The 24,046-nt window shown below is 55.2% G+C and overlaps 3 protein-coding genes across 10 annotated transcripts; 2 read left to right on the top strand and 1 right to left on the bottom strand.

The window, feature by feature from the left end:
- Positions 1 to 946: 946 nt before the first annotated feature.
- Positions 947 to 7,819, bottom strand: PATL2 (PAT1 homolog 2). 3 transcript variants are annotated; one of them, XM_052807419.1, is made up of 19 exons: positions 7,668 to 7,750; positions 6,991 to 7,093; positions 6,482 to 6,804; positions 6,207 to 6,275; positions 6,042 to 6,107; positions 5,478 to 5,645; positions 5,277 to 5,363; positions 4,614 to 4,768; positions 4,399 to 4,482; positions 4,178 to 4,316; positions 3,932 to 4,052; positions 3,753 to 3,850; positions 3,329 to 3,373; positions 3,022 to 3,170; positions 2,627 to 2,786; positions 2,150 to 2,290; positions 1,962 to 2,059; positions 1,736 to 1,885; positions 947 to 1,331 (listed from the first exon to the last, which is right to left on the bottom strand). In XM_052807419.1, the coding sequence occupies exons 1-19, from the start codon at positions 7,689 to 7,691 to the stop codon at positions 1,292 to 1,294; spliced, it is 2,220 nt and encodes a 739-aa protein (XP_052663379.1). In that variant the 5' UTR covers positions 7,692 to 7,750; the 3' UTR covers positions 947 to 1,291. The 3 variants fall into 3 exon arrangements, with proteins under 3 accessions (XP_052663379.1, XP_052663380.1, XP_052663378.1); XM_052807420.1 differs by having other exon boundaries at positions 5,277 to 5,360; XM_052807418.1 differs by lacking the exons at positions 947 to 1,331; positions 1,736 to 1,885; positions 1,962 to 2,059; positions 2,150 to 2,290; positions 7,668 to 7,750 and adding an exon at positions 7,763 to 7,819 and having other exon boundaries at positions 2,448 to 2,786.
- Positions 7,820 to 10,068: 2,249 nt separating this feature from the next.
- Positions 10,069 to 13,340, top strand: B2M (beta-2-microglobulin). Its single transcript, XM_052807429.1, has 4 exons — positions 10,069 to 10,208; positions 10,441 to 10,719; positions 11,270 to 11,304; positions 13,056 to 13,340. The coding sequence occupies exons 1-3, from the start codon at positions 10,142 to 10,144 to the stop codon at positions 11,281 to 11,283; spliced, it is 360 nt and encodes a 119-aa protein (XP_052663389.1). The 5' UTR covers positions 10,069 to 10,141; the 3' UTR covers positions 11,284 to 11,304; positions 13,056 to 13,340.
- A 163-nt stretch (positions 13,341 to 13,503) lies between these two features.
- On the top strand, positions 13,504 to 23,796 carry TERB2 (telomere repeat binding bouquet formation protein 2). Of its 6 annotated transcripts, none has more exons than XM_052807424.1 (7): positions 13,504 to 15,866; positions 16,182 to 16,463; positions 20,260 to 20,405; positions 21,768 to 21,829; positions 22,344 to 22,432; positions 22,543 to 22,631; positions 22,880 to 23,796. In XM_052807424.1, the coding sequence occupies exons 2-7, from the start codon at positions 16,234 to 16,236 to the stop codon at positions 23,026 to 23,028; spliced, it is 765 nt and encodes a 254-aa protein (XP_052663384.1). In that variant the 5' UTR covers positions 13,504 to 15,866; positions 16,182 to 16,233; the 3' UTR covers positions 23,029 to 23,796. The 6 variants fall into 6 exon arrangements, with proteins under 6 accessions (XP_052663384.1, XP_052663386.1, XP_052663383.1 ...); XM_052807426.1 differs by lacking the exon at positions 13,504 to 15,866 and adding an exon at positions 18,739 to 18,820 and having other exon boundaries at positions 15,992 to 16,463; positions 22,540 to 22,631; XM_052807427.1 differs by lacking the exons at positions 13,504 to 15,866; positions 16,182 to 16,463 and adding exons at positions 17,853 to 17,934; positions 18,739 to 18,820.
- Positions 23,797 to 24,046: the final 250 nt, after the last annotated feature.

Here is a 24,046-nt window from a genome sequence, read left to right as displayed (position 1 = left end):
CATCTCATTGCTCCTCTGAAGCGAGTTTCAGCAGCTGAGATCTGAGCTGACTTGATAAGCCATGGACATAAATCCCACCCAACCATGCAGCCATATCGATCACACGTGCATTAGTCTGGACGATGTCAGTTTTAAAGGAATAGTTTCATCTACACAGGGTTGGAGCTTAGGCACATATGACAGCTACCAGTCTGAGGATGAGTCAACTTTCCGGTGCAAACCTCTCAAATATACACCAGGCTTTGAGTGTCAAGTTTAGACCTCTGAATGGACATAGGTGGCCTAGGCTCAGATGTCCCATAGGATTAGGGGAAATCCCACCATATTAGCCAGGCAGGAGCCACAAAGATTTCTACGGTGGGACCAGACATCACACCTAGGCACCCCCTCAGCCCTAGTTACAGAAGTGAGGGTCAGCTTGTGGTAGTCATGGTCAGTTAAAGTTGCTCAAGAAAGATGCTTCAGGGTACTTCATCATGATCATGTCTGCAAGCCTTTAGGCTAACTAGTCTTTGAGAGCTCAGTAAAGAGCTGCTTTATTACCCACTCATGTATGTTCGAGATCCCCCATATCCTTCCCCATGTGCACCCAGATGCACCCTCCTGCATGCACAGATCTTTCCTTTCCCCTCAGGGCAAGCTCTGACTCCATCTCCCCCACAACATCCCTTTTCTTCCAGCCCATTCCTCTCCCAGGGCGCTCAAATCCCCTCTGTCCCCAGCCCCATGGGTCCTGTGATCCCCTCCACTCCCCTGTGAGCACATTGCCTTCTCCTCCATCCCTCTATCCTCTTTCTGGGTCTTCTGTGCACCCCTCCCTGCTTCTCCTTCCCCTTTACTGTACACTCAGATCCCCACCATCCCCGACCAGGGGTCTCCATGCCCAGGCGATACCTCCAGGACCCCTGGGCTTACAGCAGAAGCTGTCCACAGGAGCCAGAGGAGCTCATTAATCACCTTTTTATTTTATTTCAAGTGCTGTACACAAAGTCACTCACACCCCCAGGTGCTCCCAGCGCCCCTGTGCAGACCCTGCCTTGACACCCGCCGTAATCCAGTGCTCACCACTGCTGGGTGCGAGGACAAAATAAGTTACCCCCCACCCGTGCTGTGCTCCCAGGCACTGGGGCAGGTCAGCATCAGCCCTTGGGCACCGGCCCTGCCAGTGCCCGGTTCACCCAGAGTGCCCTGCACCAGGGTAAGTGTTTGCTTCGGAACTCAAAGTCACAGCAGCGGGCTCTGCCCATTCCCAGCGCTGCTGGCCCCGGCTCCCATCCCCTGCTCCCGGGGCTCAGCAGGGCATGGCAGCCTCCGATGGCAGCGGCGAGCACCTGCGGGGAAAGGATGAGGTTGGAGCAGTTTGTCACACTCCTGCTGCTGGCAGCTGCTAGGAGCCTGCCTGCCCAACCACCCCAGGGTGCCCTAGAGCTGCTGGCTTAAATTGCTGGGAGGATCCCCCCGGCTTTTCACCCCCCACTTTGATTCATCCCACAGGGATGTGCCATCAAGGTGTGGTGAACCTGATGCAAATGCAAAACCCAGCACCAGCTGGCACGGTCCTGGGATTGCTAAAAGCAGAAGCAAAGCCACAAGGATCAGCTCAGCCCAGTGAAGGTTTGGAGACTTGTGTCCAAATGGGTCCCCAAGGGGACAGAAGCAATGAGCCCCCAAATGCTGTCCACCGCATCTGAGGGATCCCTGGCAGAAGCAGGGAACCATGCCAGGCAGTACTCACTCCATCTTGGCTTCCAGGTGGTGGATGGTCTGCTTGTCCAGGTAGCGGCAGAAGAGCGAAAGAAGGTTGCTGGGCAAGAAGAGAGGCTCCACAAGTAAAGCCTTGGGCACTTGCGACAGCTCCCGGGCGACCAGGAACACCGTGTCTGTCCTGGGGGCATCAACGCAGGGGGTGAGTGCCCCACTAGCCAGCAAACCCCAACCCCACTGCTCGCACAGCCCCTCACCACATCTCGAAGTCCCCTCTGCGTGGCTCCAGTGGCACATCGGAGGACAGCAGCCTCTCGCCATGGCTCAGCAGGGAGTAGAGCAAGGAGATCCCAAACTGCAGGGAAGCACCAGGAGGAGTGTCACGGCCGGCAGCGGTGGCACCCCGGGGGTGCCACAAGGCTCTGCCCTCCTCAGTACCGTGTACCTGGTTCTTCAAGGCCATGGTGAGGGGGAGCTCAGGGGACTTGGGCAGAGGCCTGGTCATCTCCTGCAGGACCTCGATGAGTTTGCTGAAGGTCATTCCACCCACCACCTCGTTCAACGGGCTGTAGAGCATGGGAAGAGACTGGGCAGGGCAGAGGGGAGAGCAGGGATCTGAGACTGTTCGATTCATCACGGCCACAGCCCCATCCCAACACCTGGGGGGGGACACAAAGGCCAACACTGCACCCCCCCGAGGGGGGGACTGCTACCAGGACTGCTTTAAACCCTCCTGGAGGCTTTTCTCCTCCTCCTCAGGGAAGGAAAGAGGCTCCTGTCTCATGTCAACCACACCAGCTGCCTAGCCATGCTGGGACCGAGCAAGATGGGCCCCCTCCATTGCCCAGGGTGCCCCCCCAGCAAGAGCAGACAGGAGAAGGCAGCAGCCTGGGATGCCCCTGCCCTGTCTGGAGGTGCTTGCCTCATCCAACACATCCTTCTTCATGAGAAAGGGCAGGTGGTGGGTGATGGTCAGCAGGATCTTCTCTGCTTGCTCCTGGGTCAGGCGGGGCAGCAGCCGGGCCGTGAGCTTCTTGCCCTTCCGCACACACAGGAGTTGCAGGAATTCATCCTCCGCCTCCCTGGGGATGAAGGCTCCATTGGCACAGATCCCAAGGGACCTGTAGCATCTCTGCCCATCCAGAAGGACCAGCATCAGCTCCAGTGGAGGACAAAGCTCATGGGCAGGGTCAGCACAGGCCACGGTGACACACAGAGGACAGGATCCACAGGATCCAAACCCTCCCCGTGACCATCTGAGCCCCACAAGGAACAGGACACACTGCCTGCTCGCCTCTCCCCACAGCACAAACTCACTCTGCACTGCTGCAAGCCCCGATTTTCAAGGCTTGGTAGAGACGCTCCACTTCTTGGCTCTTCTGCTCCTGACAGCAGGGCTGCTGCTCCTCTGGGGCCACGGATGTCTTCCGCTGCATGTCCTCCACTTCCAGCAGCTGCAGGAAGAGCTGGAGAAACAGCACGGGGTAAAGGGGCAGCTTGGAGCATCTTCTACCGACTGGTTATTCAGGACCCCTGCCCAGGTTGATGTCTCCTCACAGAGCTCCTTGGATGAAAACCGAGTGTCTGCACCATCCCACCCTGCCCCAAATCACGGCTCGCTCACCTTCTCGATCCTGTGCAGCGCCCGAAGCCGATGGCTCCCTGCAGCCTTCAGGAGGGGAGAAAGGAAGGCACAACAGTTACAGCCAGCACCAGACACCGCTGCTGGCAGAGCGCTGGGCCAGCTGCTCCCTGGGGATCAGAGGTGGCTTCAGGATACAGAGCAATCCCATGGAAAGGCCACAGCCAGCTCCGACTGCCCAGAGCACCATCCCACCCCTTGGCAGGGGAGAAGCTCCCAGTGAGCTCACCACCGAGGCGGCACCTGCTCAAACCGTGTGCCCCATCCCACAGCTCTGGGCAGCACACGTGCTCAGTCACAGCAGCTCCTAAAGCTCCTGCTAAAGCTGCTCCAGGGCCTGGGGAAAGCTCAGAGCGGGGTTTCCAGGCATCCACGGCACCAACCAGCCCGGCTTCCCCTCACCTACCTCCTCCACAAGGGCATGGTGCACAGCATCAATGGCCCGGCGAGGGCTGTAGCAGGTGGACACCGCAACCTGGCCCAGCGAGCCCGCGATACGCACCACTGGAAAAGAGATGGGATATGGTGAGACCACATCCCACAGTCCCTCACCCAGCCCCCCACTAGCCCACCCCAGCCCCTCACCAGAGTCATATGTCTCCACTTTCTGGATGAACGGCGTGACCAGCTTGGGGGGCTCCTGCTTGTTGCGCCCGCCGAGCAGCTCCTCCTCTGCCTGTTTGCGCTCCAGCCGGTGGTAGTACATCTGTAATGACAGGCATAGCCAGGAGGGGAGGCACCACGAGCCCTGGCACCCTCCAGCTCCCAAAAAGATGAAGTCCCAGCCCTGAGGAGCAGAATAAGCTACTGGTGCTGCCAGCAGGAGCTCACCTGGTAGTAGTAGTCATCATCCATGTTCTCGCTCTGCAGCTGGATCATCTCCACCTTGACGACCCAGTCCTTCTCCTTGGAGGTCATCAGCCCAGCATAAGGGTCCACTTTAGGAGACCACAGCTTCTTGGGGGAGATGCTGGCACAGGAGAAGGTGCAGCCTGCTGTGATTGCCCAGAGCCCCCCCCCCACCCTGCAGCTCCCCGGGGACCCCCTTTTACCTCTGTGCCTGCCCGCCTTGCTGCTGCCGCTGGGTCAGGATCCGCTGGTGCTGGGGGTGAAGCTGGGTCATATGGCTGGGCACACTGCAAAGGAGACCAGATGGGGGTCAGGGGGCTCAGCACCACACACTAGAGCCATCCCCAGAGGGGGGACACCCCCCAGCTGCTTTGTAGGGCTCCTCCAATCCTACCCAGGCACCCGGGCATCCTGCTACCTGAGGTTCAGCTGGCCACTGGCTGATGGACTGAAGAAGAGAGCGGGGTCCAAAGAGGGAGACATGGGACCGAAGTGCATGGCGAGAGGCCGTGGAGGGCTGCTGATGTTAGGTGACATGGGCTGGAAAGGAGTTGGAGGCGCATACCCTGTACCCTGGAGAGGGAGAGAGAAGCGATCAAGCATCTGAGCCTTCCCTTCCGAGGGTCCTGCAGGGGTCTGTCAGCTCTGTGCTGGCTTCTGGCTCCCATCTGCGCAGGGGCCACCCTCTCCCTGCATGGAGGGGACACATGGGGCACCACAGCAAGGTGATACTCCCCAGGATCCTGCCACTACAGCTGAGCAAGGCAAGGGGACCCGGGTGTCACCAGGGATGGCATGCCCCAGGTCCACCATCACTGCTGCAGCATGACACCAAGCACAACACCATGCCCAGTGCAGGTCCCATGGGGACATCAGGACAAATAGATTTATGAAGCAATGGCTACACCGGTGGCTCCACTTTCCCCATGGGCAAGACGCCAGAGACGGGTGCTCAAGATTAGACGGAGCTGCAAAGTCTGCCCCAGACAGCAGAGCTTTGGGGAGGCAACGTCTCCATCTCCTGCCACTCCAGGGCCACCTCAGAGGGGACATGGCTGTGGATCACAGCCCACCGCGTTACCTGGTTAGAAGTGAAGAGTGGAGAGGGTCTGCGAGCTGGCGCATAGGGCCGAGAGGAACACAGGGAGCGAGTCATCAGAGGTGACTGCTGCAGGGCAGGAGGTGGGAGGTGTCACTGGGACAAGCCTGTCCTCAAGGCTGCACCTCTGTGGAGGGGAGGGCAGAGAAAGAGGGGATGCAAGAGCCCCCCAAAACCCATTACCTGCCGGAGAAAGTGCTGGGGGAAGGACTTGGGGGACATCAGTCTTAAGTTGGGGTGCTTGAGCCGGGAAGAGCCTCCATAGCCCCTCTGCACTGGGGAGCCGAGGAAGTCGAGGGCCATGTTGGTGGATGGTGGGGGCCTCTCCAGGACCTGGAGGATGGCTTTATCCTGCAGGGAGGAGGCAGCAGAAGATGGTAATGGGGCCCAGCTGGGATCAATTTAGCTCCCCCAGCATCAGGCAGCTCACCAAAACCTTTGGTCATTGCTTAACCAGACCATGCACCAGCCAGGCTCCCACCCTGGCAGCATACAACAGCAAGGGACCCACAGGGATGCCCAGCATGGGGGTCCCAGTCCCCCCAGACTCAACAACTTTGCCTTCAAAACCAGGCTCTGCTTAGGGCAGGCACCTCCACCCACAGCCTTGACACTTAAGAGACACATCCGTGCACGCCCAGACCCATGACAAAGTCCCCTGGTCACCCCAAATCGCCTGCATGACCCTCAGCCCAGGGTGCTGGGGAGCCCTCAGCCGCTCCCCACAGGCCTGGCGGGGGTACCCACCTCCAGAACATGGTGGGGTGGGATGCTGCTGGGGCAGGAGCCCCACACCATGGGATCCATTGCCAGCTGGAAGACAGGGAGATGGATCAGCACAGGGAAGGAAGACAGGAGAAGAGGCACAGGGGCCACTCAGCCTCATCACCGGATGGGAGGGGACATTTTTACCACGTCCTCTTTGCCATACTCTGCCCAGCAAGCACCAATCCTACTGTCCAGCACTGCCGAGTCTTGGCTCTGCAAGCAAAGAGGAGGTTACAGGCACTTACTCAGCCCTGGCACAGCAAGTCTTCCTCCCTTGGGCAGGGACGAAACTACCCCCCGGTGCCCTCCGTGGGGCAGGACCCACAGGTGTGGGGATGGAGGGGGGAGCAGTGGGTCCCCGCCAGCCCCTCTGTCTGCCTTCCAGACATGGGTCCCCTCCCTCTCCGCTCACACGTCACCTCCAGCGTGGGTTTGCTCTGCACAGCTCTCATCACTGCCGGGTCCCACAGGTCATTGGGCTCCTCACAGGGCTCCTGGTCTTCCTCCTGTTCCTCAGTCCCCAGCTCCTCCTCCTCCTCCTCCAACTCGGAGCCAACCTGCTCAACCTCCAGCTCCATCCCACCTTCCTCCTGGGGTTCTCCCAGCTCCTCCAGCTGCTCAGCTGCTCTGGGCCCTGGTTCCTCCCCAGCCTCGGTCTTCTCTGCCACCGCTTCAGCCAGCTCAGAGTTCATCTCCAGAGGCATCAGGAGTTTTGCAGCATCCTCCTCAGTGGAGTCTCGGTCTTGGAGGAGGGAAGCAGAGCACGTCAGGGTGGGTGAAAGCCTGGGCGGTGCCCACTGGGGTCCCTACTCTCAATCCAGCTCCTCACCAGGCAGGAAGACACCTTCCTCACCCCCCCCCCCCATCATCCTCACCCCATTGGGTGCTGGCTGATCTCCCCAACATTGGGTCTCCCCTGAGATCTTACCTAACCCGAAAGTCATCTCGTTGTACAGGTCGAGCTCTTCATCCTCCTCGGCCATCTCCTCCAGCAGAGGTGCATCGTCCACCAGCAGGTAGTCCTCAAGGATCTGGAGTCGAAAGCAGCAGGGTGCCCACTAAGGGAGAAGTAACCCTAACATGCTCCCAAAGTGGGGAACACCCAACCTCGCCTCCCCCCCCCACTGGTGGTGCCAGGCAGCCCCCAGTGCTCACAGCTGCTCCACAGGTGGAAAGGGAAGAGCGGGAGCCACCAGCACCACCAGCGAGGGCAGGATCTGCCGGCTCAGTGCGGGGTAGGAGCCCACTGAAGCCTGCCGGGACCAGGGCTGCAGCTGCCCGGAGGTGACCCCTGCCAGTGGAGGGGATGCTGGTACAGAACACCACCAGCGTGGCTGGCATTGAGGGACACCATTAGGCTTCAGAGTGAACACCCCACTAGCTGGGCACGGACAGCACCCGAGCACAAGGCAGGGAAGGGCACCCCACCAGCACCTCCAAGGTAGCGTCTTCTCCGGTACCGACCGCTCCGAGGAGAGCCAGCACCGGGAGAGGCAGCCCCGGAGCAACCGGCACCGAGGAAGGGGTGGGGGGGGGACGTGACCCAAGGAAGCGGGAGGGGAGGTGGCCCGAGGGACGGAGCAGCGTGCCAGGGCGGGCACTCACAACCGGCTCGCCGCCCTCCGCCATGCCGCGGCGCCGCCCGCCCGCCCGCGTCCCTCTACGGGGCCGGGCTGCCCCCGCCGCCGCCTTTTACGGACCGCCGCCGCCGCTCCGGCGGCAGCGCGCCGCCGCGCAGGCGCTTTCCGTACAGCATGGCGGCGCCCACTGCGCCCCGCCCCTGCGCAGTAGCGTCGCCGCGCCGTTAGGCCCCGCCCCCCTCCGTTAGGCCCCGCCCAGGCGGCCGAGACCGCTGGCGGTGCGTGGAGCAGGGATGGGGATGGAGCTGGGGGGGGGGGGGGGGGGGTGTGAGGATGAGGTTTAATGACCCCACCCGCGGAAAGGGGTGTAAAACTGCAAACACCTGCCTCTCTCAGGGCACAGAAAACCCCGGCCCGGGTTTTTCTACTGCTCTTGTCACTCCCTGCCAGCGAGGGCCTTTTCCGAACCGATACCCCTGGGAGCAGTCATGGAAAACCAGCAGGACGTGGTTGGTCCAGCTGGAAGTGCCTCGGAGGTTTACAGCAGTGGATTTGAAAGCACAGGGGAGCAAAGCTAAGGCAAAGATGCTGTAAATCTCTGCGTCCCGCCAAGCACAGCAGGCTGCCCTCGTCCCCCCAAATGCCAGGAGCACCTCAGTTGTGTCAGACCTCACCCGCTCCTTAAATATTTTTCTCCGCTAATAAAAGCGGAAGCACCCTGAAAAAGGAAGATTTGGCCTTTTAGAAACATCATGTGGAAGAAACTCATGGTTCAGCTTGCGTTTACAGGGAAAGTCTGCCAGGCACAGTCATCTCCAGGGATTCCTGTCCCAATGGGAGAGCCCGGGTGTCAGCGTGGAGAAAGGATCTGTCCCCCGCAATCAGCTATTTGTGTAATTAATCCTCCCTGAGCCAAGGGGATCGCTCCCCCGGGCAGAGCCAGACAAACCTCTGGGTCAGGCTCCGAGGCAGTGACTCCCGATGCCAGCTCGGCTGCTGACGCAGCAGTTACAACTTATTTCTGTGAGAGCCCTGAGATCCCTGATAAGGCTTCAGCAGCAGCTGCATCTCCTTATCTCACACGAAAAACACTCAACGGCAGCTGCGTAGCTGCTGGCACCGCTCACTGGACAGCCAGCAAACCAAGCAAGATCTCATCTCAGAGCTGCTCCAGTGAGGATTAATGAGTATTTGCAGGTTTTGTCTTTGCTCAGTCTCTACTGATTTACCTGCTGCCTTTGGGTAGGGAATGTTCTCTGTACGTGGTTTATTGATTTAAGTTAGGTTTTTAAATGGGATGCATTAAGAAGGCAAGTCTTAAAGGAGCCCAGTGTTAGAGGAGCTCTATGATGCTGCTGTTTTCTCCCTACTAGTGGTAACTTCACTTTCTTATCTCTTTTTTTTAACTTTTTAATCCTTATGAAGCTGGATGGAAGACAATATACATGTATCTGCTTTCCAGTCTGAAGCAGTGACTCTTTGTAAGGATAACCAGTACATGACCTGTAAGACCACAAGCAGACAAGCTCCCAGGGTACAAAATATCCACATGCTCTTTAATACTGATTCATTTTCTTTTTTTTTAACCTTGGTTTTCTTAATGCTGCTATTCAAGACTGCTGTACTTCTCCCCTCCAAGCAGTACCGCAGGGAGGCATACCTAGCCTAGCTGTGCTGCGGTGCTCACAGTTTTTCTGGAGGAGGCACCAGAACACCTGGTTCTTTGACCTTGGATTCTTGCGTTTGACATCAGGGAGTCTGTGCTGTGCTTGAACAACAGAGTCGATCCATCATCCTGCAGCCACCGGACCAAGACGCTCCCGCCCAAGCTTGGAAATGGCAAACCGAGTTTCAGAAAGGAAGGCGGCCAGGTTGTGCCAGTGTAGGCTGTTGCCGTTGGCATAATACCGACCCTCGCTGCAAAACCTTCCATGAGAGATGGTTTTTACCCCCCTTTTGGCGAGGCGCAGGAGCCGGGCAAGCACCTCGTTGCTGCTCTGCCATGCCCTGCTCCCAGCTGGGCTTCCTGACCGCAGGTGTCCAGCTCAAGGCCCCGGGGGAGAGGCCACCCGGCCTCGCCTTGGGGCCCGATCCCGCCTCACGCCTCTGATGCCTCCATCCCCGAGGGGAAGGCCGAGGCGCGGGGAATGCCCCGGGGTGGGAAAGTCCCCAGCACAGGGCTGGCCGGGGCCTGGGGCAGAGCCGCGGCAGCAGCCCTACCCGCGGCTGGCGTAGCGCCGAGGCAGAGCGGCGGCCGCGCCCGCCGAGCCCCGCTCTGTACCTCAGGCCCAGAAGCGAAAGCGAAAGCGACGCTTCCCGCAGTGCGCAGGCGCAACGGGCTAGCTCGCATAACCTTACTTCTTCCCCTCAGCTTGGAGACTGATGACGCGTCGGCAGTTCCGCACCGCGATTGGCCGCGCTCGACCGGGGCTATAAAAAGCAGCGGGCGAGGGGGCCGGGCCAGTCTGTGAAGGGAGCGGAGCGGAGCGCTTGGCTACCATGGGGCTGGTGCTGAGGCTGGGGGTCCTGGTGCTGATCGCGCTGGTCGGCCTGGGGCAGGCGGATGGTGAGTGCCCGGAGCGGCGTGAAGGGCACTGCTGGGGGTGAGGGGGGCGGGAGGGGCTGTGAGGAGCCTGGTACCGGGGGGGGGGTGGCGATGAGGACCCTGGTGCAGCGGGGAGCAGGTGCCGTGAGGGGACCGGTATCGGTTACCGTGCGCGGGTGGGTGGGCGCTGGCTTCGCTGAGGGGGTGTCCGCCGCAGCCCTGCTTCTCACTGCCTCCTTACCCTCCTCTCCAGAGGCGCCGAAGGTGGAGGTGTACTCCCGCAGACATGCCAACCCTGGAGAAGAAAACGTCCTCAACTGCTTCGTGAGTGGTTTCCACCCTCCGAAGATTGAAATCTTGCTCCTCAAGAATGGGGAGCCCATGAGCAACGTGCAGTACGCAGACATGTCCTTCAACGACAAGTGGTATTTCCAGCGCCTGGTGTATGCGGATTTCACCCCCAAGAAAGGCGATGTCTACTCTTGCAGGGTGGCCCATTCTACCTTCAGAGAGCCGCAGTCTTTCCGCTGGGGTATCGTGTGCCTTCCTCTTCAAGCTTTGCCGCTCTTCGTGTGCAGAAGCCAGAGCTCGTTAATTTATATCCACAGTGTCCCTGTTCCCCTCCTTAGGAAATGGGGTGCTATAATAGGGTGGTTTTTGAAGGTCTTGTGCTATAGATGGAAGATTAACTTGGGCTGCTGAAAAGGCTGTGTATACGTACCCATGAAAGGGTTCATTAGTAGCAGACAGGAAGACTTGCTTCCATATTATCTGTAGGCATTTGGTTATGGTGTGACTGATGACTTTGAGTGGAGCGCTCTGATCTCTTTCTAGGTGAACTTGCCTGGAAAGAGATGGGTCATGCAGTGATTTTGGCTTTATGTTTGGTGAATATAAAGAAGGATATAGCAGTGGGGAATGATTGTGGTGACCCAGCCTGCTACACCAAGCACACAGCCAAGCAAGGGCAGCTTTCTGGTTACTGCACTGGGGCTGTTTCCAGCGGGGGTGGGCTTGTGGTGACGGGAGACAGGGGGTGCTCTTTGCCCCAAAGCCTAACGCTCTGCCCTTCTTTCTTGCAGATACAGACTTCTAAGCTGTGTCTGGGATAATCATGGTGAGTTACGCTGATGCTCCATACTGTGCAGATAAGGGGAACGTGGACTGCTTTCTGTAGTGAGGAAGTGTGTAGCTCGCAGAGTTGAGGAGCAAAAGCAACCACCCCCACAAAAAAAAATTTAAAAAAAAATAGTGTTTCTGCTGATAGGGAGCGAGGCTGTTCCCACACACTTTCTACCAACTATTTTGGCCGGTTCTCAGCCATACCTTGCCTACAAGAGTCTCCTTTGCTCAAAAGAAAGGAGCCCCTTGGAGCAAAACTTCCCGGCATGTCTTTGGTGTGTCTGCCAGTTATCGTTCAGAGTCGTCACATGTCCTAGTGCTTCTCCAGAACCCATGGTGCTATCTTCTGTCTGGTGAGGAGGAAGTTGCCATACCTGGAAATCCCTGTGACTTGGGGGGAGGCAGGCTGGTTAACCCTACGGCAGGCAGTGCGTCAGCTCGGTAATGTGGGATTTATGAGGCACAAATCCGTGCCTTGTTGCCAAGCCACAGGAAGTCTTGGTTTTATTCACTGATGTCTCGCTGTCTGAGGGCTCCAGGTTCTTCAAACTATCTGGGCATAATTGATCTGGATTTAGCAGTCAGGTAAGTACTAGTTTAACCCTTGATAGGGAGAAGAAAACTAAAGATATGTGGCCTAGCTGACAGGCATTTGAACCAGCATTGCAACTTAGTTACATACCCTGGTAGAGGCTGGGTAATTATTAACTGTACCCAGGACAAGCTTTGGCAAGACCTTACTTGAAATGCCCCTCACATTGGAGCAGAAGGTGTTATCGATGGCATTTAGACTGGGCATTTCTTCTTGAGAAGTTGTAGATGGACCAGAGTCCTTTACTTCTTGCTGTCTGCTGCTGCTCTCTCTCTAAAGCTCTCTGGCCCTTCCTTGCTGTAGAGCAGCAAAGGCTAGGAGGGGTGTTAGGCTTCCAGGGACAAGAGAAAATGAAGGTCAGTTGACCATCTTTCTAGTGGGGGACAACAGAAGAAGATATGCGTTTAATTTGGAGCAGAAAAGCTGAGGTGTGATATTGGAGGCTGGGGAGAGGCTCAAGAGATCCCCCGGAGCCAGAAATGGTTGGATTGGAAGGATATTGAGAAGGGGTGCCATAAGTGCTTAAGTGTTTGCTTCTAACTGCTGCTTGAGATGGGATGCTGAGGTAAATGGACCTGTGATTTGATAAAGTACAGATGCTTCTAGGTAACAGAGCTCTGAAAAATTATATACAGCCACTCTTCTGGTTTGTCAGTCACTTTTGGGCAGCGGGGATGGCCGCAGGGCAGGGTCTGGGGTGCACTGTGCCCACGTGGCAGCATGGCGTGCAGCGGCTTTGGGACGTCAGTGTGAAGGTCACTGATGGTGAGGGATGCCAAGCTTGGTTGGAGGTGGGACACTGGTGACTTCACTGGAGTCTGGGGACAAGGATTTACTGAGCTGGGGCGGAGGAGTTGAGAGCAGGATAAAGGGAGAATATCTGTGCAGCTGGTGCTTGGGGTGGAGAGCAAGGATCATCTTGGTAGAGGATTGCTTGTTGAACTCTGAACCCCCACTGAGGAGGGGATGGAAAAGCAGTTTCTGCAGGAAAATATATATCTAAATATAATAGGAAGGTGGGTCTGTCTGCCTGCAGCTGGGACTCTGCAGTTGGAGTTCCCTTGTGGAAAACGCTTCTTTTTTTTTTTCCTAAAATAATTACAGTTGAAGGTGTAAACAGAGTGACTGATGTCAATCTCTTCTCCCCCATGCAGGTCTGAAAAATTCTGCCTTGCAAGTCAAAAATCTTCTTGAGCTTCTGCCTTTTCTTCGCATCTCACTTGTGGATATGATGAAGAAGAACAATTGTTCATTGCAGAATTCCTTCTTTAATAAAGCTTATCGTTAAAATATCATTTACCCAAAGCAGCATTTGAGCTAGGCTTTTTTTTTGAGCACACAGCTATAAAAGTCTGCATAACCAATTAAAAAACAATTGTAGCTCTTCAGTGCTTGTGAGTTGTACAGGATTTTTATCTAAATAAAATTGGAGTACTTCAGTGGGGTCCTTAAAATGTTTCTTGAGAGTCATATGATAACCTGAGCTGACTTCATGGGCTGCTGGGTTGTGGGTGGACCTGGGGTGTGGTGGCACTGTGCTCAGTTGCATTTTTTTTATCCTGCTGAGAAAGTGCAGGAACACTTTTACATCAAAAAAAAAAAAAAAGAATTAAAGGTTTATCTGGTTTATGTGGGATCTGCCTGGCTGCAGGCTCCTGTGTGGCTCTGAAGGGAAAGTTTAAAAAAGGGACAAAGTAACCTCAGGGACACTGGATCTGATCTTAAAGCTGGGTGAGAGCAAAAGGAGTGATGTGCAGGATGTGGTGCCCACTTCAAGGGGGGAGGACTCCAGCTGATTCTTCTGGGGGGTGGGCGATGTAAAGCTGGGCTGAGGGGAAGCAGATGTGGGTGTCAGCGACTTTCATTTCTGGTTTTCTCTTCTGCAAGTGGCTGACCCCAATGGAGAAGCCCTGTTGGGGGCTGGTCTTCTGCCATACCTGGGGGGTTTGATGGCACTAACCAAAACCGGAGCTACTACAGAAACTTACTGGCTTGCTTTTACTTTATGAAGAAATCTCTGTGATTGATTGCTTGATGAGTGTTGGATCAAGGAGGATTTAATCAGTGCGGATCTCATGTATGTGAACCAGGGTTCCTGGCAACCCAGTGGGTGTGATCTATCGCACATCTCTTCTTGGGTTTGTTAAGATTTGCTGTGACTGGTGTTGCAGAACACGTGCTTGAGATTTTGAGGGATCTTGGCTTGTTTCATAGCTTTTTCCATTATAACCATGCTTTCTGTTAAGGATTAGGAAAATCCAAACTGTTGCAGTTCCAACACCTGGGTCGGAGGTTGCTGTGGTGAAGGGACTGGTTATGGGGATGCCTTTGTGCTCATCAGAGGAGTGTTCAAACCAGGAGAGGTGGGGATGTCATGGCTGGGTGGTCACGCAAAACACTCATTGTCCAGCATGGGACAGCAAGACTCACTAGAGCCACCACACAGCTCAGCTTGCAACACCAGCCATGCTCTGGAGACCAGCCAGGGACTGCACCAGCCCCAGCAGTGGTCCTTCTGTGGTAGAAGGTGGTCTGGGAGGAAGGAAAAGGTTTGGGTTTCTTCTCCAGAGACCCCAGCGGAGCAGCAGAGCCTGAGGTGGCTTGAGCTGTAGGCCATGTCCTGGCCTCCTCCTCCAGATCACCAAGAGCCACCAGAGTGCTTACCGCCACCTCAGCTTCACCGTTACTGTCCTCAAGAGCATCAGAGAGTAACGGCTGGCTGCATCACACCAACAGGAAAACTTCATCCTAATTGGGACACGAGTGGAGTTGACTGCAGAAGCTGAAGACGCGGTGACACAGGCAACGCTGAGATGACCCTGTCTCCAAAGGAAACTTACATCAACATCTTCATGCACCATGGAAGTCTTTGCCCTGGTTGCAACTGTGGGGATTTTTGTGGTCTTACTTGGGAAATATTTTGATGGCTTACTCGAAAATCCCCCCTCTGGTGGAGAACAATGCATGCCAATCCCAGAGGCTGGCTAATTTTGATTAACATCTGAACTTCAGGACCGTATCTAGAAAAACCTTCTCTTTTATCAGGCATCCTTGGGGTCCAGCTTGGGGGGGGGGACCAAAGGTACCTGGGGTGTAGCTGGGCTGCTGCTGGCTTTTCAGCCAAAGTTGCCAGGGGATAGAGTTGTTGAGGGATATCTTGGCAAGTTTTAAGCGTGAAACAACCCTCATTTGTGCTTTATGAAATACAAGCAATTTTGCTGCAAGCGAACTATTTCCTGAGTCAAGCAAATAGGAGTGTTTTTTAGGAGAGCAGCTCTCTAGAACTTTTTTGAAGATCAATTTCTTAAACGTTTTATCTCTTTGGAGTTTTTAAAGCTTGTTTTGGGTTTCTGTGGCAAGGTTTTGGTAGCAGGGGAGGGGGCTACAGGGGTGGCTCCTGTGAGAACCTGCTAGAAGCTCCCCTGGCGCCAAGTTGGACCCGCCTTTGGCCAAGGCCAAGCCCATCAGCGACATTGGTAGCGCCTCTGGGAGAACAGATTTAAGAACAGAAACCTGCAGCGGGGGAGGAGATTGGAATGTGAGAGAAACTCCTCTGCAGATACCGAGGTCAGTGAAGAAGGAGGGGGAAGAGGTGTGCCGGAGTAGGGGATGCCCCTGCAGCCCGTGGCGAGACGGCAGGCTGTCCCCCCTCAGCCCATGGAGGTGAGTGGGGGAGCAGATGCCCACCTGCAGCCCGTGGAGTACGCCACACTGGATTAGGTGGATGCCCCCGAAGATGGCCATGACTCCATGGGAAAGCCCACGCTGGAGCAGACTGTGACTGAAGGACTGCAGCCCGCGGAAATGACCCACACTGGAGCAGTTCGTGAAGAACTGCAGCCCGTGGGAAGGACCCATGTTGGAGAAGTTTGTGGAGGACCGTCTCCTGTGGGAGGGACCCCACACTGGAGCAGGGCAAGAGTGAGGAGTCCTCCCCCTGAGGAGGAAGGAGCAGCAGAGACAACGTGTGATGAACTGACCCCCAACCCCCATTCCCCATCCCCCTGCACCACTGAGGGGAGGAGGTAGAGAAAATCAGGAGTGCAGTTGAGCCAGGAAGGAGGGAGGGGGTGTGTGTGGGGGGGTTTGATATTTGGTTTTACTTCTCATTATCCTTGTTTTGATTTGATTGGTAGTAAATTAAATTGATTTTTTTTTTTTCCCCCAAGTTGAGTCTGGTTTTCGCCCGTGACCATAATTGGTGAGTGATCCCTCCCTGTCCTTCTATCAACCCACGAGCTTTTTCTTTATAGTTTTGTCTTCCTCATTCCACGGGGCAGGGGGAGGAGCGAGTGAGCAGCTTTGTGGTGTTTTGTTGCCTGGGCTTAAACCATGACAAGCTTCACCAGTCCCTGTGTGGTAGGGAGAAAAGCTGAAGCACTGGGTGCAAGAGGAGGGGCAAATAATTCAAGATACACATCTGAATACAGACATCCTCTGAGAAAAGCGAAACCAAGGAAAAGAGTCCCAACACATCCAGTCCCAGCTCTGCTGCCAGAGCTCCAGCTCTGTGGGAATGCATTTGCCATCTGCTCCCTCTTCATCCAGCAAATCACAGCGAGGTGGGTAAAGGCGGATAACCACAGTGTGTTTTTGCCAAAACGTCCATGCAATGTCTGCAAGAGGAAAGCTGCACAGCCCCAGGCCAGTCCTGGCTGGTTGACACAGGCTGGCCCATTTCAGCTCAAGTAAGCTGGGCTTACCCACACCACACAGCAATTCAATGTGGCCTAACACTTATCCTTCCCTTTTTCTCCTTTAATTTGCCAGCATTACCAAGTCCTTTGTGGGAAGATGAGTGCAAGCAGAAATAATCCTTAAACTTGTGTAAAAACTTGATTAAAAATGAGTAAGAATCTAAGACCAGGGGTTTCTGTATCACTTTTCAGGACTGCTGACACCTAACGACTTTTTTTGGCATATTCAGCTTTGCTTAGGAATGTGCACTAGTAAATCTTTCTCCTGGGATGTGCAGAAAATCTAAGTGTGGAGGAGACCAGATTGAGCCCTCATGTGGCTGTCTCACCTGTGTGTCCTCCTGGGCTGGACTTGCCCCGTATTCACCAGGTTTGGTGATCACACGTTGCCTGGCAGGGTGGTTTGTTCCCTCCATAGCACAAAGCACGCGCAGTCTGAAGCAGACGGGGTCTGGTGGGCAGCTCCGGGCTCCGATCCAGCAGGTGGTATGGGAGGACACGAAATCCAGGCAAGGAGGCGCCGTCTTCTTCTCACTACCTCCTCTTTTGCTACCACCTATGGAGAAAATGAATACAGAGCACCTCCAGGGGAGCTCGTTCCCCACCATGGGACAGAGAGAAGGTGTTGGGACCGGGCAGTGAAGGAAGCCACAGTGTGAAGGCTTTTGCCTCACCTTTCTGCAGAAGCTGGAAGAGATTCAGAAAATGGCGCAAGGTGACGGCAGGAGTGGAGAGGACCGAGGCTGTTGGACACTGCTCAGCTCTGCCGCTGCCTTCTCCTGAGCAAGTCAGCCGCAGATGCTGTCGCTTCCATGCCCTCAGCTCGTCCCGTCCCCTTTCCAGGGGTGACACAAGTTGGTCAGAGCCGTGGAGGGTTTCCAGAGGAGGTTTAGCATCAACATGCCCCGCACACCAGTGTTGAAATCCCGGGGCAGCCGACACAGCCCCACTCCTGGCCCAGCTGCGCGTAGGTGTGGGTCACCCGCAGCCATTTTGGAGCGCTCGGCCAAACCCAGCCAGGCACAGGGAGGTGGCCGCGGGGGCCGGGAGCCCTCACCGGGGCTGGCTTGAGACCTGGGCGGCTTCACTTGCCGCTGCCTGAACGACTCGGGGCCAGCCCTGGAAACAACCGCCGCCCCTCGGGGCACTGCCCCGCTCCTCAGCGCCCACCGCCCTCAGGTTCCCACCGCCGACCCTCACGGTTTTCCCGCCGCTGCTGCCCTCCCCCCCCCCCCCGCTCCTCGGCCCCACAGGGCTCCTCCTCCCGCCGCCATGTTCCGGGGCCGCCGCGCTTGGTTTTCGCAGAGCGTCAGCCCGGGCCCGCGGGAGCTGTGGGGTGAGGGGGTGCCGACGGCGTCCCGGGGATGAGCCGCGGGGTCACGGAGCTGGCATGGGCCCTCGGTGGGGTTCAGCTGCGGGGGCACGGCCCTGTCACCCCTCAGTGGGGCAGAGCAATGGTGGCACAGCCCTGTCACCCCTCAGTGGGCAGAGCAATGGCGGCACGGCCCTGTCACCCCTCAGTGGGGCAGAGCAATGGCGGCACGGCCCTGTCACCCCTCAGTGGGGCAGAGCAATGGTGGCACGGCCCTGTCACCCCCTCAGTGGGGCAGAGCAATGGTGGCACGGCCCTGTCACCCCTCAGTGGGGCAGAGCAATGGTGGCACGGCCCTGTCACTCCTCAGTGGGGCAGAGCAATGGTGGCACGGCCCTGTCACCCCTCAGTGGGGCAGAGCAATGGTGGCACGGCCCTGTCACCCCCTCAGTGGGGCAGAGCAATGGCGGCACGGCCCTGTCACCCCTCAGTGGGGCAGAGCAATGGCGGCACGGCCCTGTCACCCCTCAGTGGGGCAGCGCAGAGCTGAGCCCCCCCATAGCAGTGGGGCAGAGCATGGGTTTGGCAGGTCCCCCTGAGTTCCGGGGCAGGCCGCGGTGCCCCCACACTTACGAAAAGTCCAGAAGAGTCCTCAATGGGGTGGTGGGAGACCCAGAGACATGGGAGGCCCATTACAGCTCCCACTTTGGGGCCTGTCCCTGCGGCCCTACAACCAGCCTGGGCAGCTCTCCCCGTCCCGGCCCACCCTGAGGTGGGCACCCGTTGGGGTGTCCATCTTCCTCCTCACCCCCACTCTTCTTTCCGCAGTGGCCGGTGGCGGCGTGGTCACCCACTGGCGGGACGCTGACTACCTCTTCAGCAGCGACGCTGCCCACCCGGACACCCGCAGGTGGGCTGTGCTGTGTCCCCCAGCTGTCTCTCCCATGTGTCCCCCCCCGTTGGCAGCACCCTTCTTGCTTGGGAGTTGCCTGCAGCCCTGTTTCACGCTCACGTTGAGCCCCCTGCCTCCACGTGACGTCTGTAGAGAGCGAAAGATCAATAAAGGCGTAGATAACAGGTTTAATGTATTTAATGCAAAGTATTTAATGGATGCCGACATCCTTTAAAAGTCAGGGTGGTATTTTTGAAGTGCCCGGTACAGGTCTGCTGGGGTTTTAGTGCTTAGTGGGGTCTGAAAATTCACACCCACACTAAACTGTAGCTAGACAAAACAGAAGACGGCTGCAAAAACCATCCACATGGCTTAACTCTGATGTAAATCAAAATAATTGTGCTGGTTTTCTTTTTACCTTTGATCTAGTGGAAAACTTAGGGTCTAAAATAGAGGCAACACCATCCCAAGGAAGGAACCAGGTGCTAAAAAGCCAGAGCGAGTTAATGCTGAAAGCAAGCGTGGCTGGAAAAGGGCTGAATTGCTATTTTCCTTCTGTTTGCTTAATATAAAAAATCAGAGAGCTCAAGAACAAATATAAGCAAGGGCTATTCAGGGTCTTCCTCCCGCTAGTGAATATTTATATATATTCAGTATCATGTTAATATATTTATGTGCAAAGGAACTGCAATGTTTTCTTGCAGTGCTCTGCAGCAGGCTTTCCTAGGCTGGACTAAGCAGCTTCTTTTAACACAATTGCTTAAAACTGGCTTAGGTTTTTGTAATCCTGCAGCCACCTGCTCCAGCTGTGGGAGGGGAATCCTGAGAATCCCAGAGTAATGACCTTCCTTCCACCACAGCATCCTGCCAGATTGGGTTGTTTCCCCAGGGGGAAATACATGCAATTATATATATGTAAAATATATATGTATATATATTCAGTGTATATATTCAGATTAATTCTTGGGAAAAATTTAATCATTATCCATACCCTTAAACCTGGCAAACTATTTAATTCCCCTCTAGGGAGGATGGTGAGTGCTTGAGCACCCTCCACCCACCCTTTCTCGCTCAGCTGTAGTGCCGCTGCTGTTTGGGGACCGCACCATGACCCTGAGCAGGGACCAGTGAGGTTAAGAATGAATAAATAAAAAAATCACGTTTTCCCCCTCCCTGAAGAACCAGTCTCAGCTCGAGAGCACAGTGCGGAGGCAGTGCCATTTAGTCCCTAAAAATATGAGTTTACCTGGTCCCTGGTGTCCTTCCTCAGGTGGTGCTGGCAGCTGGGACCATAACAGGATGTTGCTGGTGGAATCTCATAGAAAATTACGGAAAATTAGGTGCTTTTGGCAAAAATATCAGAGCAGGTAGTTTTAATGACAATATCCTTCTAAACTTTTTGGTTTGATTTTTTTTCAGGTTTACCTTTGGAAACTAGCTGTCTTTTTCTCTTGCAGAATACATGAGAGCCTCGATTACTTGGAGAGCAGAGCTACAGTCTTTCACTCCCGTTACCTCTCTGCGTGGGCGAGCACTGACGTGGGAGCGAAGCTGTCTGTGGTTCTGGGCCACTTTGTCCTGCCACCTGCTTGCCTGCAAGAAGGTCAGGAGAAAAAAAAAAAACCATCAGGGTTTTGCTCCCTTGCGGATCCCCCCCCATGAGCGCAGCCTTTTAAGGGTGCAAACCAGAACCTCCAGTTACTTCTGCTCTAGGTGGAGGGCATTTCCTTCTGCTGGGAGCAATTCTTCCTCCCTGGAGGCAGAGGATGCTCCATCTATTATATTCTCCATCTATTATCATAGAATCATAGAATGGTTTGGGTTGGAAGGGACCTTAAAGCTCATCTAGTTCCAACTCCCCTGCCATGGGCAGGGACACCTTCCACTAGACCAGGTTGCTCAACGCCCAGTCCAACCTGGCCTTGAACACTGCCAGGGATGGGGCATCCACAACCTCTCTGGGCAACCTGTTCCAGTGCCTCATCACCCTCACAGTAAAGAATTTCTTCCTTACATCTAATCTAAATCTACCCTTTTTCAGTTTAAAACCGTTACCCCTTGTCCTATTACTACACTCCCTCATAAAGAGTCCCTCCCCATCTTTCCTGGAGGCCCCCTTTAAGTACTGGCAGGCTGCTATAAAGTCTCTCGGGAACCTTCTCTTCTCCAGGCTGAATAACCCCAACTGTCTCAGCCTGTCTTCGTAGGAGAGGTGCTCCAGCCCTCTGATCATCCTTGTGGCCCTCCTCTAGACTCGCTCCCACAGGTCCACGTCCTTCTTATGTTGGGGGCCCCAGAGCTGAATGCAGTACTCCAGGTGGGGTCTCACAAGAGCGGAGTAGAGGGGGAGAATCGCCTCCTTCAGCCTGCTGGTCACACTTCTTTTGATGCAGCCCAGGATACTGTTGGCTTTCTGGGCTGTGAGCGCACATTGCCAGGTCATACTCAGTTTTTCATCCACCAACACCCCCAAGTCCTCCTCCGCAGGGCTGATGGCAATCCACTCATCGCCCAGCCTGTATCCGTGTTTGGGATTGCCCCGACCCATGTGCAGGACCTTGCACTTGGCCTTGTTGAACTTCATGAGGTTCGCACGGGCCCACCTCTCGAGCCTGTCCAGGTCCCTCTGATGGCATCCCTTCCCTCTGGTGTGTCAACCACACCACGCAGCTCGGTGTCGTCAGCAAACTTGCTGAGGGTGCACTCAATCCCACTGCCCATGTCCCTGATACAGATGTTAAATAATACTGGTCCCAGTATGGATGCGAGGAACTTCACTGGTCTCCGCTTGGACATCGAGCCATTATATTGCATTAGCAAGCAGCGCCATGCAGTGAGCTCCTGCCAGGGCTCTTGAGTGCCTTTGCTGGCACCCGCGAGAGGCAGGGTCTTGCACAGGCAGCAACTGCCGCACAGTGTCATTATTTGATGCCCTCACAGTCATTTATTTTTTTGTTCATGGCAGAAATCAGAAGGAAAATTGGTAGTTTTATTTGGGAGCAGGCAGATGATTCACTTGCAGAACAGGTAAGATGAGAAATTTATACTACAGGAGGTGTAGCTTAAAAAAACACCAGTTGTATGAACTTCAGGGAGCCTGGTTTTCATCCCAGACCCTCAGCCCAAATACGGGATAAAATCTTCCTGTGCTTGCTGCGCTGTGTGTGTCCCCCAGTGTGACATCCCAGGGGGACAGCACCAGATTGAACTCGGGACACGCAGGAGGGATTTTCTCCCTCACCCAGACAGATGTCGGGTGTCCCCAGCACATCCTTCTGGGGATGCCGATCGCCAAGGTCTGAGCTCAGCCCTTTCATGTGGCATTTTCCTTCCCCATGTAGCTCCGAGACACTGCTCTCTCTCTTCTCAAACCAACTTCTCAGTACTTTTGAAGTGAAAATGTGATTAGATTTAAAATTGTATTCTAAATTACGCTTGAAATCACAAGTCCTAAAAATATCACTCTCTTGGACCACCTCTCTGGTGTTTTGCGGGGTACCCAGGACACAATTTTAACTCAGCTCTGTGTTGATACTCGCAGCCCAATGAAAAACTGACAGATGAACCGGAGGCAGTGAGAAAAGGCTGTGAGGAAGAAGCAGAGGAGGATGTGCTAGACCTGGCCGAAAGGTATTTTCCTGCCCTCGGTGGCAGGATTTGGATGCCCCTCCCCCCAAATTTCAAGAGATCCCCAATGCATAGGAAATAATGCACAGATTTTTTTCCCCGCGATACAGCAGTGAAGAAGAAACAGGCTCCAGAGCACCTGCCCAGGGGGAATTTCCATACCGTGCCCTTCAGGAATACCCAGCGAATAACATGGTGACAGGTAACATTCGGCATCAGTAGATTTTTATGGAGCGGAAAATACGTGTGAAAACGACTGTGGATGAAGCAGGCCCCCCCCTCCGGCCCACCCCATGCTCCTCGCTTCCTCCCGGTCCTTACAGCTGCAGAAATGCTGAGGGCGTGACTGGAACCACTCCCTTCCCCTCCACGCTCTGCATTTTCCGTTGTCCTTGTTTTATTGGAGAAGGGGGCAGCTCCCCCAGTCAGACCCGTGCTTTCCCTTCATAGCCTACCCCTCTGCTCGCGACATGAAGAAATACGTCGGAGAGCTCTGTGATTTCATTCCTGGCACCTCGGGCTACGCGGTGTATTGGATTCAGAATGAAATTAACATTTACTCTGATGTGAAGACTAAAATGAAGAGAAAATTTAAGTAAGAGGTGGCTGTTTGCATCAAAAACTTAAGTAAGAGCTGCCAGAGAGCGATCAGTCGTGTTTGGAAGTTCAGTCCCGTAGCTGAGATGCTGGAATGCCTCCTTGCTTGCTCTCTTCTGCAGACTGATGGTTATTTCACCTGTCAGTCTGTGTTCTCCCCATGTTTTACTTAAATAGCAAAGAGATTGGTGGTATCGAGCTGCAAATTCTGAGTTAAATCTCCACAGGGCATTTATAAATTATCCCTGCTTGGCTTATCCTGACTGCAGCTCAGCGCATTCAATGTATATTTAAATACCTGGCTACATTTATTGTAAACATTTCCTTCTTTAAGTAACTATTTAAAACAAATTTCACAGCAAATTATAGACATTTCTCCCCAAAACACAAATCCTTTGTCTTTTTATTTGTACCGGGGGTTTTAAGGTGTGGCTGCAAGCAGTTCTCCTCGGAGGGACACACCGACGTCTCCTTGCAGGGAGAAGTCACCCCATGCCCCAGCTACATCCACCTGTGGAACATGTTCACCGGTGGGACCCAGCACTGTCACAGGGCTGGCAGGACAGGCAGGGACTGGCCTGGGATCCCAGACACACGGGATGCTCCGCGGGTTTGCAGAGCTTTTGAGCGCAGGGCCCCAGATTTCCCCTCAGCAAAACCCGTGTCATGCTGGAGCGGGTCACGCAAGACAGGGAGGGAAAACCCAGGGACCCTCACCCGGCCAGGGGGCCCGGGCACCCTGCCTGCAAGTCATGGCCCCAGATGATGCCAACGGCCAAGACAGAGACCTGTAGGTCTCCTCTGCCTCTAAGCAGAGCCTGTGTGTAGGTGGACAGGAGTTTCAGGGGGTGAATCCCAAAACACTTCCATGCGGGCTGCACCCTGGGGAAATTGTTGGATGGAGCGTCTTGCTGGGGGAAGGATGGCACAAGCCTCACCAGGGCCCATCTCCACAGGGGAGCTTCCACCCCCAGACACAGCGCTCTGCTCAGCCCATTTCACTCCCCTCACACAAAGAAA

The sequence above is a fragment of the Harpia harpyja genome, chromosome 14, assembly GCF_026419915.1.
Source record: "Harpia harpyja isolate bHarHar1 chromosome 14, bHarHar1 primary haplotype, whole genome shotgun sequence".
Lineage (NCBI taxonomy): Eukaryota > Metazoa > Chordata > Aves > Accipitriformes > Accipitridae > Harpia > Harpia harpyja.
This window is presented reverse-complemented; position numbering and strand designations above follow the sequence as displayed.